The 15,375-nt window shown below is 40.9% G+C and overlaps 1 protein-coding gene across 6 annotated transcripts in view; it reads right to left on the bottom strand.

The window, feature by feature from the left end:
* Nucleotides 1-15,171, bottom strand: part of TPD52L1 (TPD52 like 1) — an 80,722-nt gene extending 65,551 nt beyond the window's left edge. For 5 of the 6 annotated variants that reach the window (XM_069487298.1, XM_069487299.1, XM_069487301.1 and 2 more), the window contains exon 1: nucleotides 14,973-15,171. In XM_069487298.1, coding sequence (XP_069343399.1) covers nucleotides 14,973-14,991 — 19 coding nt within the window. In that variant the 5' untranslated portion in view covers nucleotides 14,992-15,171. The remainder of the gene's footprint in view (nucleotides 1-14,972) is intronic. The other variant, XM_069487302.1, reaches the window with a different exon arrangement.
* Between the last annotated feature and the right edge of the window lie 204 nt (nucleotides 15,172-15,375).

Raw genomic sequence — 15,375 nt, 5'->3', positions numbered from 1 at the left:
CTACCTGGAGAAAAATTTAGACTTCTGTTGAGGAGGACAATGAAGGCGCTCTATAGACCATTCCTTGGACCATGTGCCTGACTCAAAGTGGAAATTCCTTTGGCTCAAATGACTAAGCCAGGAACACCCTTGTAATTAAGGGATGATAGAAAGGAAAATGGGGCTCAGATTAACAGGATGCTGGACTCTATCTTCCTCTTGGATTCCTTCTGTGAGCACGTGCTCACACTTACACACAGACACACAGCACCAGGCGGCCATGCAATAAGGAGAGACCTGTTGATAGACGTTAAGGGTTATATTCAATAGCAATGTTGGCAGATGAACTCTTGTCTTGTAAGAACAACAAACCCAGGGTCAATTTATTCTTCTTTATGGGGGAAGGGCAAAGAAAGTTTACTTACTTACTTTGTTATTTTCTTCTCATTGATTTTTATCATTCAGGCAATTACGTGATACTGAGCAAAGACAGTAGGAAGACCCTGTTGATTTCAGTAGAGCATTTGCCAGGAACCAGTAGACTTTCAAAAAGATTGTACCTTACTTCATTTATTCGATAAATATTGATTGAACCAGTACTATTTCTTAAGCCCTGGTCTAAGTGCTGGAGAATAAGCAGTGACCAACAGTAAAATATCTTGGCCTTGCAGTACTTACATTTAGAAGGAGTAGGAAGAGACAATGAACAAAATAAATTAGGTAATACACATATTTCACATATCTAACATGTATATATAGCATGTTAGAGAGGCACAGCTGGTAAAAAGAAAAGCAAAGAGCAGGGACTGGAAATAGTAAGTGTCTATGTGTGTGTGGCAAGGGGGCAGGGTGCGATTTTATATCTAGGGGCCATGAGGCGACCATCACTAAAATTGGCTGAACTCAAAGCACAAGCACAAGAGAAGGCATACAGCCCATCCTCTCTTCCCACACAGACCCCTGCACTGCGTTAGTTAGCCATCGCTGCATAACAAATTATCACAAAGTTAGCTGTTTAAAACAACACACATTTATTATCTCAGAATTTCCATGCATCAGAAATCCAGGCACAGCTTAGTTGGTTCCTCTGCTCAGGGTTACACAAGGCAGCAATCAAAGTGTCAGCTAGGCTATATTCTCATCTAGAGGCTCAACCAGTGGAGAACTGCTTCAAGGCTCATTTAGATTATTGGCACAACTCATTTTCTGGCAGCTACAGAGCAGGTTTTTGCTGCTTTCCTTAGGTCCTAGAAAACACCCACAGTTCCTGGCCATGTGGGTTTCTTAAACATGGCTGCTTACCTTATCAACCCGCAAGGAGGGTCTCAACTCATCTGCTCAGATGGTGTCTTAGTAAGGTGACATAATCATGGGAGTTACATCCCATCGTGTTTCTCACACACATCCTCAAACATGAGTGGGCATCAGAATCACTGACAGGGCAAGTTCAAAGACAACTGGCCCACCCCCAAGGTTTCTGATTTGGTAGGCTTAGGGTGGGGCCTAAGAACTTGCATTTCTAACAAGTTCTCAGGTGAAGCTGATGGTTCTGGTCAAGGATTCACACCTGGAAAACTAGTTTCCTGGCCTATATGTTCAAGCTACTCTCACTGCCACCCTGAAAATCAGCCAGCTCTCAGTCATCTCTCAGGATTAGGAATGTGCATTGCAGCAGCATAGTCTGTCCATGGAAGGATCGTGGAAGCCTGGTAACACACTGTGGGCTGTCTGGCAGGGAGTTTTGGAGTCTCAGATACCCAGAGCATGATCTAAAAAGAGAGGCACAAGTTCCAGGTGGGCCTAAAAACTACTCACTCTGAACAAAGGCTCAACCAGAAGAGGACTAAAATGGGGCCCTCTAAAGCCAAAGGCTCAGGACAGCCATTAAGAATTATGAAGGGTCAGATTTTACCCTATTTGCAAGCCAGCAAATTAGCCTGCCAATTTCATGGATGCTGGCAGAACACGCAGGCTCCTGGGTCTCAGACAAAAGATAATTTACTACTCACAGCAATAGCAGTAGCCAGAGTACCATCATTGTACCAGTTCCCTGAGCCCTAATTCCAAAAGGGTGATGTGATGAGGGCCAGGTGTTGCCTGTTTACACAGTAGGGTGTGTTACAGGAGAGTAACCCTGAGATTAGGAAACCCCGATGTATATAGGGGCTGCTAGCAAATCTACCCAACATTTTGGTCTTTATCTTTATTATCCTGAACAGTAAATAAATCTGCCCCTAAGGAAGACAGTCTATGTCTTCTAAGGCTGCCTACAATCCAAACATCCTTGAAAAGAGAGTCCAGAGAAGATTAGCTGTTAATACCTTTGCTCAGAAGATGAGTTGTACAGAAACTTGAGAGATCTAGGGAGAATAGTCTCCCAACAACAGGGTCCAGTCACCAGGTCTAAGGGAAACATCTGGCTAAAGAACCAAAGAGAGTGAGGAAGCAGGCCCGGAAGATATATGAAGAAGAATTTTTAAGGCAGAGGGATTAATAAATTCAAAGATCCTGAAGAAGAAACAAAGGGAATTAAGGGAGAGTGCATCAGGAGATGAGGTCAGAGAATAATGGGGCAGGAAGCAAAGGCCACTGTAAGGACTTTACCCTTTATTCTGCATGAACTAAGGAGTTACTGGAGAGAGGAGTGGCATGATACACCACATTGAGAGGATCACTCGGTTTTGAGAATACACCGAAAGCTGACCTGCTAGGAAACTCATGCAGTGATCGAGGTGAGAGGGGAGGGAGGCCTGGAGCCAGGCAATACCAGCAGAGGTGATGGGAAGCTGTTCCACTTTAGATATGTTTTGAAAGTAGAGCTGGTATGACATATTAGAAAGGGGTAGAGGAAAAAAAACAAAGCCAAACTTTGGAGGACAGGTTTTGGGCTTTTGTATTTGAAATGGACGTGCCATTAACTGAAATGGGGATGACTTTGGGAGGACTAGGAATATTTTGGAGGAGGGAGATGAAGAGATCAAGGTTAGGCATGTTAAATTCAATATGCATATTAGACATCCATGTGGACAGACCAAGTGGGCAGTCTGAATTTGAGGAGCGAGGTCCAGGCTGGAAAAATAAATTTTGGAGTTTTTAACATATGGATTGAATTCAAAACCATGAGTCATAAGGAGATGGCCAAGAGAGTTAGTGTAGATAGAAAAGAGAAATAGGCCAAGGACTGATCCCTGGGGCATGCCAGCAGTTAGCAAAGGAGACTGAGAGGGCTTGTGAAGAAGGAGGAAAACAAAGAGAGTTCAGTGTCCTGGAAACCAAGTGAACAAAGTGCTTCAAGTAGAGATAGTGGGCCACTGTGCCATGTGATGCTAATAGGTCAAGTAAGACGGGGACTGAGAAGTGACCACTGGATTTGGTATGCTTGAAAAGAGAAGGAAGGAAAGGAAGGGATGGGGGATGGGGAGAGAATGCAAGTGAACACTAATGTTTTCTTTTTCCAAATCTAATGAAACCCAAAATCAAAGCTATTACATGACACTATTATGTCTTCAGTGTATATAACAAGTCTTATTACATTAAACCAAAACATTTATTTTCCCTCAGCCTTGGAGAAAGGATAAAAAGAGAGGACGGAGAAGGACAGAGGCCAGCTCTGCAGAGGTGGGCACAGGACGCCATGTGAGAAGAGAGGGTACCAAGAGGACAGGACGCTTCTTGCGGTGGGTCTCAGGGCACTGTCTGAGTAAAGAGGGTGCTGAGCCCCTTGAGACGGGTCAAGAGTCAAACAAAACACTGGCACCAAGTTCTTTCTCTTCCTGAGGTCAGATCTCCACAATGAGGTAGTTTTTGTACTTTCGTATGTTGTGAATTCCTGGGTCATTGCAAACAATAATATTTCATGGTAAGTACCCAAATTGTGGAATGAAGGTAGATGTAAATAATTTTTTACTGTTACCTTCCATTAGCAAAGATCATAAAAAGTTATATTTGTATCTAATTGTAAGATTTGAGATAGTAAGAGATAAAATGGGAGTGTGTAATATCATTGATCTACTATATGCCCAGATCTTTTAATGAAGGAAGTCAGCAAATTCATTAATTAAATGAATTTAATTGAATGCATAAGAAATATTGTGACTCTAATTCTTCTCAAACATATATCTGAATCTCTTCTCAGATGTATGTTTTACCTCTGTTTACCATTACTCAACCCACCCCCTGTTTTATTTCAATACAAGATTTGTGTTTCACATGTCTAAGGTTGCTTGTTTGTGAGTACGGGGCTTTCCTCCCCTGTGGATGCCAAAACAACATCTGGAAAGGAGGGGCCAGAGTCTTGGGGTCTTCTCCCACATGCCAGAGAACCTGTAAAGTGCGTGTGTTTAGCACTGCATGATGTCATCACCTGCCTTCTGGCTGCTGGTCCTCTTACATCTTCTGCGTGCAAAATCATACTTCAAAAAATTTCTGAATGTGTGCTCTTATTTCTATATAGTCTCTAAATTGTCACAGTGGAAGCTGAAAGTCCTGATCCTCAGAATGTGCTTCCCTTTTTGAGGGACAGTATGGTGGAGAACAGGCTATGTGAACCTGATAGAGAATCTTATAAATGACTGGAACCACGCCAGATACACAGTAGGTCAAGAATAGATAGATATTTTCCTTGCCAGTAATGTCCTTCATGTATTCAATAAAATATAAGCAAGTGGTGAGTGCTAAAAGGGATCAAGATATTCCACCCCCAAAATATGCCACTTTGCCATAAGAGTTACTTTGAGCCAAAGGAATTTGAGTTCCTGAAATCCTTTATTTGCCTAAAAGCAGAGCCTCTCAAAAGCATTCAGTTGTCATAAATTCCCTCCCTGGGAGCAACTCTTCCTTCTCTTCTAGACATTGTCACAAACTGTCATATTTCCTATCTATTCTTCTAAGGGCCCATTTATCTTTTTAAAAAGTCATGTGCTCTCCCAATATTACACTTTCACCCTTTCCTTTTCCATTGTAAAAATGGTATATAAACTCAAATCTCACCACTCCTTGAGGTATTCCTTTCTTTCTGTGATGCCTTCATGCAAGTAAAACTTAAAAATAAACTTTGTAGGCTTTTTTCTCCTGTTAATCTGTTCATTATAATTCACAGGACCCCAGGCAGTTGACCTAAGAGAGTAGGGAAAATGTTCTTCCTCTACTATCATGCCTATAAGAGCATTCCAACCAATTAAAAAACTTTACAGGTAGCATGGACATCTTGGAACTTCCTGGGATATCCTGGGATATCCTTGGAATCCTGGGATATCTAAAATGGAATAATAGGGGCCAAGATCTATACTTTCCTCCTGGCCTATCCTAACTCTTAAGTCAGAGAAACCATCTTTCTATGATGTCTTTATGTAGAAATGAAACTATTCTGGAAACCAAAATGTGGAGAAATATTTATAGACAATGCTGTTTTTAGCTCTCATTATTGCTGCTCTCAGCTCATTCATGTGTAAGGGGGAAAAATCAGTGAAAAACTACAAATATCCAACAGCCAGAGACTTTAAAACTGAGAGATCCGAGAAGATCTCCCACAACCCCCATCCCAAATTGGCTTTTTCTTTTGAATGAATCAGTTCTGCTTCCATGAATATGCTTGGGAGATGGTTAAATGAATAAAACATATTCATGTAAACAAGTAATTATAATACTCATGAGACAATAAAAGGCTTTCTTTTTTTGGGTACTCATTGAAATTAGTCCTTTCAGCCAGCATCTAAAGAGTACAGATCTTCCTTTCTGGAAATAAGCACACAGATCCCATGAGTTATTTATTTTGAAGTCCTAAGATTATTGGATACAGATGAACACCAAGTGCAATAACATATTTGAACCATTCCATATTTGAGCTGGCTTTTCCTTGCAACTAGCGATAAAATTCTATACTGCTCCTAAGAATCACATGTCATGTGACTTTCATGGAATTCTTCATCTTAAATCAATTGGTTCCATGCTCCTCAACAAGATGCTCTTGCTATTGATTGACAAAAGAAATTTCTAATTATAAGAAAAAATATATTTTGCAATTTCCAAGGAGTTGAAGAGGAGTCTATATTTTAGATATGTGCCAGGGAAAAAGTACTTTGTATAAGATACAAATACACATAGGTAAGTTTGGAGATGAAGTGTAACATACACATGCGTTTTCAGTGTATGGTACAAGATCTGGCTACGGCCAAGTGCCTGATTCTTGCCTTTTGAGAAAGAAGCAGTATGACTAAGGGTATTCTTGGAGATTTCTGGTTTTATTCTGGGAATTTCACTTCCTCTGCATCAAAATGCAGCACTTATAAACGGTTCACACTGTGAGAAACTATTTAAAATTCATCTTTCCTTGAGGACCCAAAGCTTCCTTGAAGCCAATTCAAATTCATTAGACTGTTCTGCTGCTGTCCCTGATACATTAGCAATGATTCTTAATCTAATGCATATATTTTAAATAATTACAGTTTATTTCTTAAGTATTCAATGAAAAGTCCAATGATAGACCTGAAAAATCCACATTTTGGGGTCATCTTTTATGCATTCTCAACTGCAAAATGACTTAGTAAATTTAAGAGGTGGCTCCAAGGTGTTGTTGGGGGCACTCCAGAACATTCCAGTAGTGGTGAATGCCTGCATACATGGAGAGCAAACCAGCTGATGACTGAGGCAGGTGTCTTATTTTCTTCACTTGCCAGTGTAGGCAGAGATTATTAGAGTAGCCTGGGGACAAATCCTCTGACTGTTGATTTCTTTCAACAATTTTATTAGTTATTTTCCTAAAGTAGGTATTGTGCCGATATGCTTGAGAGATGGTTAAATGAATAAAACATATTCATGTAAACAAGTAATTATAATACTTAGGAGACAAAAAAAGCTTTCTTTCTTTCTTTTGAGGGAGGGGTACTCATTGAAATCAGTCCTTTCAGCCAGCATCTAAAGAATAGAGATTCCAGTTTCTGGAAACAAGCACACAGATCATATGACTTTTATTTATTTTAAAGTCCTGAGATTACTGAATACAAATGAACACCAAGTGGAATAACATATTTGAACCATACTTGAACTGACTTTTCCTTGAGCTGGTTGTAAAATTCTATACTGGCTCCAAGAATCACATGTCATGTGACTTTTATAGACTTCTCATCTTGAAAACCAAACTAAAATAGCAAGCTGTTGATAAATGAGCATTCCCCCCAACTTGTCATATCATGAGGCTTGTTCTTAAAGATCTCAGGTACACTGAGTTCCATTCATATTCCCAGACCTAGACCCTGGCCACATATGGAATGAACAGTGCAGTTAAAGTCTGCCCTTTTAAAACCTCTTTGACCATGCAGAATACAAAGCAAAATCACTAGTTGTAACTTTGCACACTAACTGCTTATGCATACCAATGTAAGGAGATGCTATAGAATGGTAATTAAAATCCAAAGGTATGAAGTCAAACTCCCTGATTTCAAATCTCAGCTCCAACACTTCCAAGCTAGATGTGCTGGAGAAAGTTGTATAACTACTCTGTCATTCAGTTTCCTCATGTGTAAAATAAAAATAACATTATCTTCCTTGTGAGTTTGTTGTACTTATTAAATAACATATTTTTTAAAAGTGTATAGCACATTTAAAAATATTATTGCTACCATCTCCCTAAATGTGAATTAGCTCTAGTTCACTCTAGCACTCTAAAAATCCCATTGGGATGGAAATACATCATCCCATCAGTTCTATGTGCTATTACCCCCAGGGACGACTCTCAACTCTTCTTTGCTACCCTCCTGAAAAGATGATCCAAGTCAAGCTCATCTTTGTTTCCACTTTGGCACATATTGCCCAATACACACTGACACAGTACATTTTAGTTAAGCTCACACTCTAGACTCAGATGGACCTGGAGTTGAATCTTGTCTTCCTCACTTAATTTTTCTGACCTTTAATTTCCCTGTCTATTGAGTTTTATGAGTTAAAAGTAAGATAATGCAAAAATTTTGGCATATGCTAATAAAAGCAACAGCAAATATTGATATACTTCTTACAGTGTGCTAGGCACTATTTTAAGCACTTTGCATGTGTTAACCTGTTAAATCCTCATTATAATCCTATGATATTGGAACTATTATCTTCACTTTACATATGTAGACATCAAGGCCCAGATAGATCAATAACTTGTTCATGGTCATATTAATGGTACGTAACATACCAGAATTAAAATCTATGTAGTTTGCCTTGATTCTGGGATCTTAATCACTATACCCTGCTGTAACAGTACATTTTTGTTGAATATTTATTTGCCTTTGTCATTACTACAGTAATTAATAAATAAAGTATTTATTTATTAGTTACTATACCTTAGTAAGTAGCAAATCTTATTGTAGGTCACAAAAATGGACTCTTTTGCTTATCAGTTTTTAAAGAAACATCTCAGGTTCTGCCTACCCAATTAAGAAAATAAGATGTATATTAAGGAAGGCAATTTGCATAGGTTCTGATATATTATAATATTTATCATTTAAAAGAATTTTAATTATATCAATAGTACATGATTTGTTCAAAATGACTGACTTCATCTAACATACATCATCATCTACTTTAAAACTTTTACTTAAAGTGGAAATAAAACTATAGGAGGCAGCTTTGAAGGCAGTATGAATAGTTTTAATAATACTCTTAAAAATCATATATCAAAATGTATACGAGGTAACTTCCACAGTTTGAGGCTTATGATTATATTGCCTGGTCGCAATATAAAATTCTAAATATAAAATGCAAAATAATTTTCTTCCTTGGATAGCCTGATGCTTATAATAGAGACATACTTTCTTTTCTTGAGCTTCACTTTACTGCACTTTGCAGATACTGTGTTTTTTACAAACTGAAGGTTCCTGGCAATCCTGCCTTGAGCTACTCTATCAGCACCGTTTTTCCAACAGCATGTGTTCATGTTGTGTCTCTGTGTCACATTTGGTAATGCTCACAATATTTTAAGCTTTTTCATTATTATTACATCTATTATAGTGATCCATGATCAGTGATCTTTCACGTTACTATTGTAATTGTTTTGGGGCACCATGACCCGCACCCATGTCAGACAGCAAACCCTACGGATAAAGGTTCTGTGTATTCTGACTGTTCAGCCAACCGGCTATTCCCCCATTTCTCTCCTCTCTTTGGGCCTCCCCATTCTCTGTGACACAACAATACTGTAACTGGGTCAGTTAATAAACTCTACAATGGCCTCTGAGTGTTCAAGTGAAAGGAAGAGTCAGACATCTCTCAATTTAAATCAAAAGCTAGAAATGATTAAGCTTAGTGAGGAAACCATGTCAAAAGCCAAAATAGGTCAAAAGCCAGGCCTCCTGTGCCAGTCAGCCAAGTTGCAAATGCAAAGAAAAAGTTCTCAAAGGAAATTAAAAGTGCTACTCCAGTGAACACACGAATGATAAGAAAGTGAAACAGCTGTGTTACTAAAAGGGAGAAAATATGATTGGTCTGATAGAGCAAACTAGCCATGATATTTCCTAAACAAAGCCCAATCCAGAGCAAAGTCCTAACTATCCTCAATTCTATAAAGGCTGAGAGAGGTGAGGAAGCTGCAGAAGAAAAGTTGGAAGCTGGCAGATGTTGTTGCTTCATAAGGTTTAAGGCAAGAAGCTGTCTCTGTAACATAAAAGCCCAAGGTAGAGTAGCAAGTGCTGATGTGGAAGCTGCAACAAGTTATCCAAAAGATCTAGCTAAGGTCATTGATGAAGGTGGCTACACTAAACAATAGATTTTTCAATATTGACAAAACTGCCTTATAATGGAAGAAGATGCCATCTAGGACTTTCATAGCTAGAGAGAAGTCAATACCTGGCTTCAAAACTTCAAAGGACCAGCTGACTCTCGTTAGGGGTTAATGAAGCAAGTGATTTTAAGTTGAAATCAATACTAATTTATTATTCCAAAAATCCTAGGGCCCTTAAGGATTTAAGTGTTATTATTTAGGAAATACAATTTGTAAGGGTATAGCTGACATAGATAGTGATTACTCTGATGGATCTGGGAAAAGTAATTGAAAACCTTCTAGGAAGCATTTGCCATTTTAGATACCATTAAGAACATCTGTGATTCATGACAGAAGGTTAAAACATCAACATTAACAGGAGTTTTGAAGCTGATTCCAATCCTTATGGATGACTTTGAAGGATTCAAGATTTCACGGGAGGAGGTAACTGCAACTGTGGTGGAGACAGCAAGAGAACTAGAATTAGAAGTGGAGCCTGAAGATGTGACTGAATTGCTGCAATCTCAAGATAAAACTTGAACAGATGAGTTGATTCTTATGGATGAGCAAAGAAAGTGGTTTCTTGAGACGGAATCTACTCCTGGGGAAGATACTGTAAACATCATTGAAATGACAACAAAGGATTTAGAATATTACATAAACTTCTTTGATAAAGCAGTGGCAGGGTCTGAGAAGAATGATTTTGAAAGAAGTCCTACTGTGTATAACATGGTATCAAATAGCATCACATGCTACAGCGAAATCTTTCATAAAAGGAAGAATCAATTGATGAGGCAAACACCATTATTGTCTTATTTTTAAAAACTGCCACCACCGCCCCAACCTTCAGCAACCACCACTTTGATCAGTCAGCAGTCGTCAACATCGAGGCAAAACCCTCCACCAACAAAAAGATTATGACTCACTGAAAGTTCAGATGATTATTATTTTTTAGCAATAAAGTATTTTTTAATCAAGGTAGGTACATTTTCTAGGCATAATTCTGTTACACACTTACTTAACAAACTATAGTATAGTATAAATGTAATGTTTATACTTACTGGAAAACCATAAAATTTGCATGCCTCACTTTATTGTGATATTCCATTTGTTCTGGAATTGAACTGGTGATCTGAAAGTGAACCTACAATATTGCCAAGATACGCCTGTATGAAAGACTGCACCTGCTGCTATTTAGCAGGGGGAGGAAGGGTTATTATATTGTTTTGTAACAAAATACCATACTTTGTTTGTAGCACAAGAATTTGCTTTCTATGCAATATCAATAAAAAGGATATAATTGTATGCATTTTTCTAGAGCTTCATTCTTTGTTTCATTTTCTCTTCTTATCCTTATTTTCTTTCATCTATTTCTAATTTACATTATCTTACTGTATTTTATATATCCATATAAACTGCCCTAAGTCCTTCCTGGAACAAGATAAGAATATATACATGTCCTATGAGCAAAGTACAATGTAAGGTATAGATGGCATTTTCATTTAATGCAATTTGAAAAGAGGCAGGATTAACCTGATATTTATTATTTTATGTCATTCATGGACTCCTGAGAATATTCTTGAGTGGATGTCTGAATATAAAAAATAGTTATTATAGTAAACGGACTAATGGTCTCTTAAGATATTAGGTCCTAATTCCTGGAACCTGTAAATGTTACCTTATATGGAAAAAGGGTCTTTGCAGATGTAGTTAAATTAAAGGTATTGAGACAAGGAGATTATCCTGGATTACCTAGGTGGGCCCTAAATGAAATCACAAGTGTCCTTATAAGAGAGAGGCAGAGGAAGATTTGACACAGACAGAAGAGAAAGCCATGTAACCAGGAAGACAGAGGTTGGAGTGATGTAGCCAAAGAAAGTCGGCAGCCCCCAGAAACTGGAAGAGGCAGAAACAGATTATTTCTCAGAGCCTCCAGACAGAGTGCAGCCCGCCAACACCCCAATTTCAGCCCATCGACAATGATTTTTGACTTCTAATCTCCAAAGTATAAGAGAATAATTTTTATTATTTTAAGCCACCAAGATTGTGGTAATTTGTTACAGCAGTCACAAGAAACTAACACAGTTACTAAGTTGAAAAAATGCGAATGTTAAATGGAGAGAAAGTTTTCCTTTTAACATTAAAACATTGAGAAAGGCAAAAGCAACAAAGTTATTTCCATTTAGAATAATTAAATATTGAAAGATAGCTTAAAAGGATCAGGAAGTTTTTATTTTGAAGGACTGCCATATGTTTCTGGGAAATGCAACATTCCCAGGCAAATTTCCTCTCTAACATGTCAATTGTATTAAAGCAGAACTCTCCAGCACCAGTGGAAAGCACCTGGAACGCTGTCCTCCCGTGGCCTTCTCACCCCACACTGTCCTCCAGCCCCTCCTCACTGAATCACTGCACTCATAATCCCAGTTCGTGTTTTCCCTCCCACCATCTCCCCAGAATGTCTTCTTGTTTTCCTGGAAGTAATCTATTCTTTCACAAAATCAGAGAACATATTTGCAGAATTTCACTTATGGGCAAGTTTCTAGGACCTGCTGGGGCATTAACTGAGCTATATATGTAAACAGTGTCCCCAGCACCTGGGTGGTCTCCTGGATGGTACACGGGGACATCTTATCAGCACCTGCCTACTTAACCTTAATCATCTTTGCTTGTCTCTAGATTAAGAGGCAGAAAGATAAGCCATCTCCACTCCAGATAATTCTAAAATAAACTGCACTGACGGTAGAAACTTATACTATGAAAATCACAGGACTATCTTAGTTAGAATCTAAGAGTCAACCATTCATTTAGCTAGAAAAAAAAAATGTGCCAAGCAGAAAAAAAGATTTTTTAATATAAACAGTTTGTGAAAAGTTTTATTATTAAAGAACTTAATATGCCTGCTGCTTAAATGACTAAAAAAAAGTCTGAAATGAAAAACTTAAAATAAGGGGAAAATGAAGATTTAAGAGTTAAACATCATCTATTTGGTTGTTCAAGTAAGAAACTGGGGTCATCCTTGACACTGCCTCCTTTATATCATACCCAATCCAAATTATTTTCATTTTTCTTCTTAAGAATTTCTTAAATCTGTTCACTTTCCTCATATTCATTTGCCTTTTTACTAGTCCTCCCCACCCACAAAGGTTCCATCCAGTCGGGAGAGGGAAGGGGAAGAGCGCCAAAGGACGGCTGGAGCAGGGCAGGAACTTAGGTTATCTTTCCTCTAAAAGTCCTAGGCTTGGAGTGGGAATGGGGCACTCCCAGCATCAACTCTGCTTGCTATTCCTTACGTATCTGGCTGTAAACAAGGAGTTTACTTCCACAAATGTTTCCCCTCTGTAGAATGGGAATGAGAACAGTAGCTACCTCCTGACCTCCTGAGACTGCTGTGCACATGAAATGAGTCAATAGATGTAACATATAAAGAACAGGGACAGGGGTGTCATAAACAATCTGTGCTCTTTTGATTATTGTATACCAGGGTTTTAGTTTTGCAGGCTCTCCCTGCCCTATGGGGCCCTCTTCCTGGCATTAACACAGTAGCAATTTTACATTTTATTTATCAAGTAGCTATCAAATTAATGTCTGTCTCTTCCTCTATTGTAAATTTCATGAAGCAGAAATCAGGTCTGTTTTTGCTCTTCTTAGCACAGTGCTTGGCAAAGGAAAGCACGGCAATATTTGTTAAGTAATCTCAGGAGTAAAGCAAACCAGTGGCACCAGTGGCTCCCGATCTGTAGTTTCAGATGTCCTCAGAATTTGGATGCATGTTTGCTATCTGCTATAGTTCTTTTCCAACCTCACTGAATAATATTATAGAATCGCCAGGGAAGCTTTCAAATATACCCATGCCCAGGCCCCAGAGATTCCAATTTGTTTGGGATGGAATTGGCCAAGTCCAGTATTTAAGACTCCAAATAATTTCAATCTGCAAGACAGGTTGGAAAACTCCACTGTTGTTCCCACCTGCTTCAGTTCAGGTCTGAAGGCCTCCAATTTGACCTCTGCTTTTGAATTTGACCCCCACCCTTGGTTAAATTCTCCTTTCCTATTTACATAATGGAGGCAAAATATTGGAAGCGGCAGCTTTATGGGCAGGATCTTGGCTGACAGAACGAACCAGTATGGTTCCTGCTGTTCAATTGTAATCCTGGCAGAAAATCTGTTGGGTGACTCCAAACTGGCGCATTCGCCAAACCGTTCTCATTCAGGACGCTTCTGCCCCTAGAGGGCGAGCACATAGGGTCATGAACCTCTTTTTTTTTTTTTTTTTTTTTTTAAACAGGCTTTTATTTATATTAAAAGCTATCAGAGAATTTCCTACAGTATAGAGGAAAGGTGGAGACGACTGCTTTAAAGGCTCAACTCCGCGACCCATCCCTTCTGGGTGTTGCTCCCAAGGTGGATTCCTGAGTCAATTTCCATCCTACCTGTCACTCGCCCCACGCCCGCCCACCTCTGCCCCTTTCCACAGTCCGTTTACCCCCATTCTTGAACGATTCCTTTGCAATTCTCCAACCCTGGTCCTAGTGTGACCCCAAGATACAAGACCACCCTTCTTGAAGCCGCCGCGGGCTCCTGGAGCAGGCGGCCCCGAGAGCGGGGTGCACGGACGGGGCTGCCACACTGCGGCGGCCGGGGCCCCCGCGCGCCTGGGGAGGCAGAGGTCGCTCCCCGATCGCGGTAAACCCGGACACACGTGTAGATCTGCTGGGGTTCAGGGGGCCAGTAACGCTCGCCTCGCTTCGGAAGGCCGGTCCCCGCGCAGGAAGCCCCTCGCGTAGCCGCGAGACCCAGGTCTCTCCGGAGCCACCACTTTGGCCGGTCCCCATCCCCCCACTTCTCAACTTGGAAGCCTCAAGATGCAAGTCCGCAGCCCCGGGTGAAGGGAGTCGCGTTTCCTCCCCACTCCCCAAAGAAAAGGGAACGAAATGCGGATTCCGGACCCGGCACAACAGGTCCTTCGCTCACCCGCGAGGTTGGGGAGGCTTGGGGCGACTGGGCGGAAAGGGCCAGAGCGTTCCGTGGGCGCATTTTCTGCGAAAGGACCTCTCCACTTACTGACCCCCAGACCCACAGCAAATCCTGAGTTTGGGGAGCAGGCATTATCCTGAAGGAGTGGGTAGGAGTGGAGTTCCTGACGCGTAGGATGGCACCAGTCCCTTCGGTCCGACAGCAAAGTTAGGTGATGCGGGAAAATCGCCGTTATGCGCGGCCCCGGAGCTGACCCTTGGGGCGATCGGCGACCACTCACCTTGTGCCTGCGCCTCCATGGTGGCCGACTTCGAACTGAGCGCGGCGGGGACGCCCCAGTGCTTCGCACAGCAGATGGCAGCGGTGCCCAGGCTCAGAACGCAGCTGGCTCCGCCGCTCGCTCCCTGTCCCGGCACGCGTGTTGCGAGCGCTGCGTGGAGGGGGTGGGGGACCGCAGGCTGCCACCACTGGCCTCTTCTGGCTACCTCCGCCCCTTCCAGTCCACCTGGCCCAAACCGAGCTGGAAAGAGCTCGCCGCTGGGCGCCACCTGCCGGCCGCTCTGCGCAGCAGGCGGAAGGCACTCCCTTCAGGCGCTGTACAGGCACGTCTCGGAGAGATACTGCGGGTTCGTTCCAGATCACTGCAATAAAGCGAGTTGCACGAAATTTTTAGTTTTCTGGTA

The sequence above is a fragment of the Eulemur rufifrons genome, chromosome 15, assembly GCF_041146395.1.
Source record: "Eulemur rufifrons isolate Redbay chromosome 15, OSU_ERuf_1, whole genome shotgun sequence".
Lineage (NCBI taxonomy): Eukaryota > Metazoa > Chordata > Mammalia > Primates > Lemuridae > Eulemur > Eulemur rufifrons.
Note: the sequence above shows the minus strand (reverse complement) of the source record. Positions and strands in the feature narration are given on the sequence as shown.